The 1,110-nt window shown below is 37.0% G+C and overlaps 1 protein-coding gene across 1 annotated transcript; it reads left to right on the top strand.

Annotated features, from left to right (window-relative positions):
* Positions 1–1,104, top strand: HELRODRAFT_195159 (hypothetical protein; the record flags this gene model as incomplete). Its single annotated transcript, XM_009024164.1, has 4 exons — positions 1–55; positions 240–338; positions 781–901; positions 1,019–1,104. Coding segments are annotated over exons 2-4 (246 nt in total), but the record flags the coding sequence as incomplete, so codon positions are not given.
* Between the last annotated feature and the right edge of the window lie 6 nt (positions 1,105–1,110).

The raw sequence follows: 1,110 nt of genomic DNA, 5'->3' as shown, positions 1-1,110 counted from the left end.
GGGCTGATCAGGCAGAGGCTGCTGAAATACAGGAAGGTGCTGTCTCTGCAGCTAGGTTTGCTATCCACTGCTCTTCTTCTCTGCTTGCTTGCTCCGTGTTTGTGATTTTCAAAGTTGTGTTATCACACTTTTCAATGCCACTTATCCCAGTCTAATTGGTTTTTAGTAACGATGTTTTCTTGGAAAAAAAATGTTTGGTTTATTATTGTCATTATTTTCATTGTAAAATTTGTTGGCAGTGCTTCAAATGATAATCAGTCATCACCGGCGACAGCTGCCGAGCCAGAGCCCAACACAATGACCCTAGATGAATACAAGGCATCACTAGAGTCCAAGAGGTCTGCAACATACATTTGCCTCCATTCATTTTTCCAACACAACTTCCCCATTAATTTGTTAATTACCTGAGTGCTGTTTTCTAATAAGCTTTCATTCATTTAGAGAAAAATGTTACGAATGTTTGAGAATTTTTAGGGAGGGTTTGTATAAGAATGTTTGGAACGTGTTTAATATTAAATCTCGATTGTTAACTCTACATAGTTATATGGCCAAGTTGGCTAGGTAGTTAGGTGTTGCTTATTGTAATGAGTTGTTCATGATGGCTGAGCCGTATAATTCACTTTGATTTGTTTTGTGTCTTACCTATCTCAGTGAAAATTTCATGGCAAAAACTATTTCTTTGTCTATGTTGGTTGTTGGACATATCTGTCTCCCTCAGTCTTGAGTTGAAATATTTCCCAAATTTTGTAATAATATTTAAACTTTTTTAAAAAAAATTAGAGTGAAAACGGAGTTCAACATTCGCAAACCAAACGATGGCTGTGTAGATGAGAAATGGAGGAAGATGTATGTGCTGAAGAGCAAGGAAGATGATAAGAATGAGGAGGAGGAGGAAGAAGAGGTGGGTTATGTTTTTTCAATCAATCACTGCACAAATCCATTTACGTCGTGCGTTATTGTACTACCTTCTTCAAACTATTTGTTCATATTTGAGTTGTTATTTGATGTTACTTTAAAGCAAGAGTACACTCCTGCTATTTTTGTTTCAGGAAACAGAAGAGGATCGCCACAACAGGCACAAGATATCGTTCCAATTGAAATCAAGTTCGC

The sequence above is a fragment of the Helobdella robusta genome, assembly GCF_000326865.2.
Source record: "Helobdella robusta unplaced genomic scaffold HELROscaffold_3925, whole genome shotgun sequence".
Classification (NCBI taxonomy): Eukaryota; Metazoa; Annelida; class Clitellata; order Rhynchobdellida; family Glossiphoniidae; genus Helobdella; species Helobdella robusta.
The sequence above is the reverse complement of the archived record's forward strand: the minus strand, read 5'-3'. Positions and strand labels throughout refer to the sequence as shown.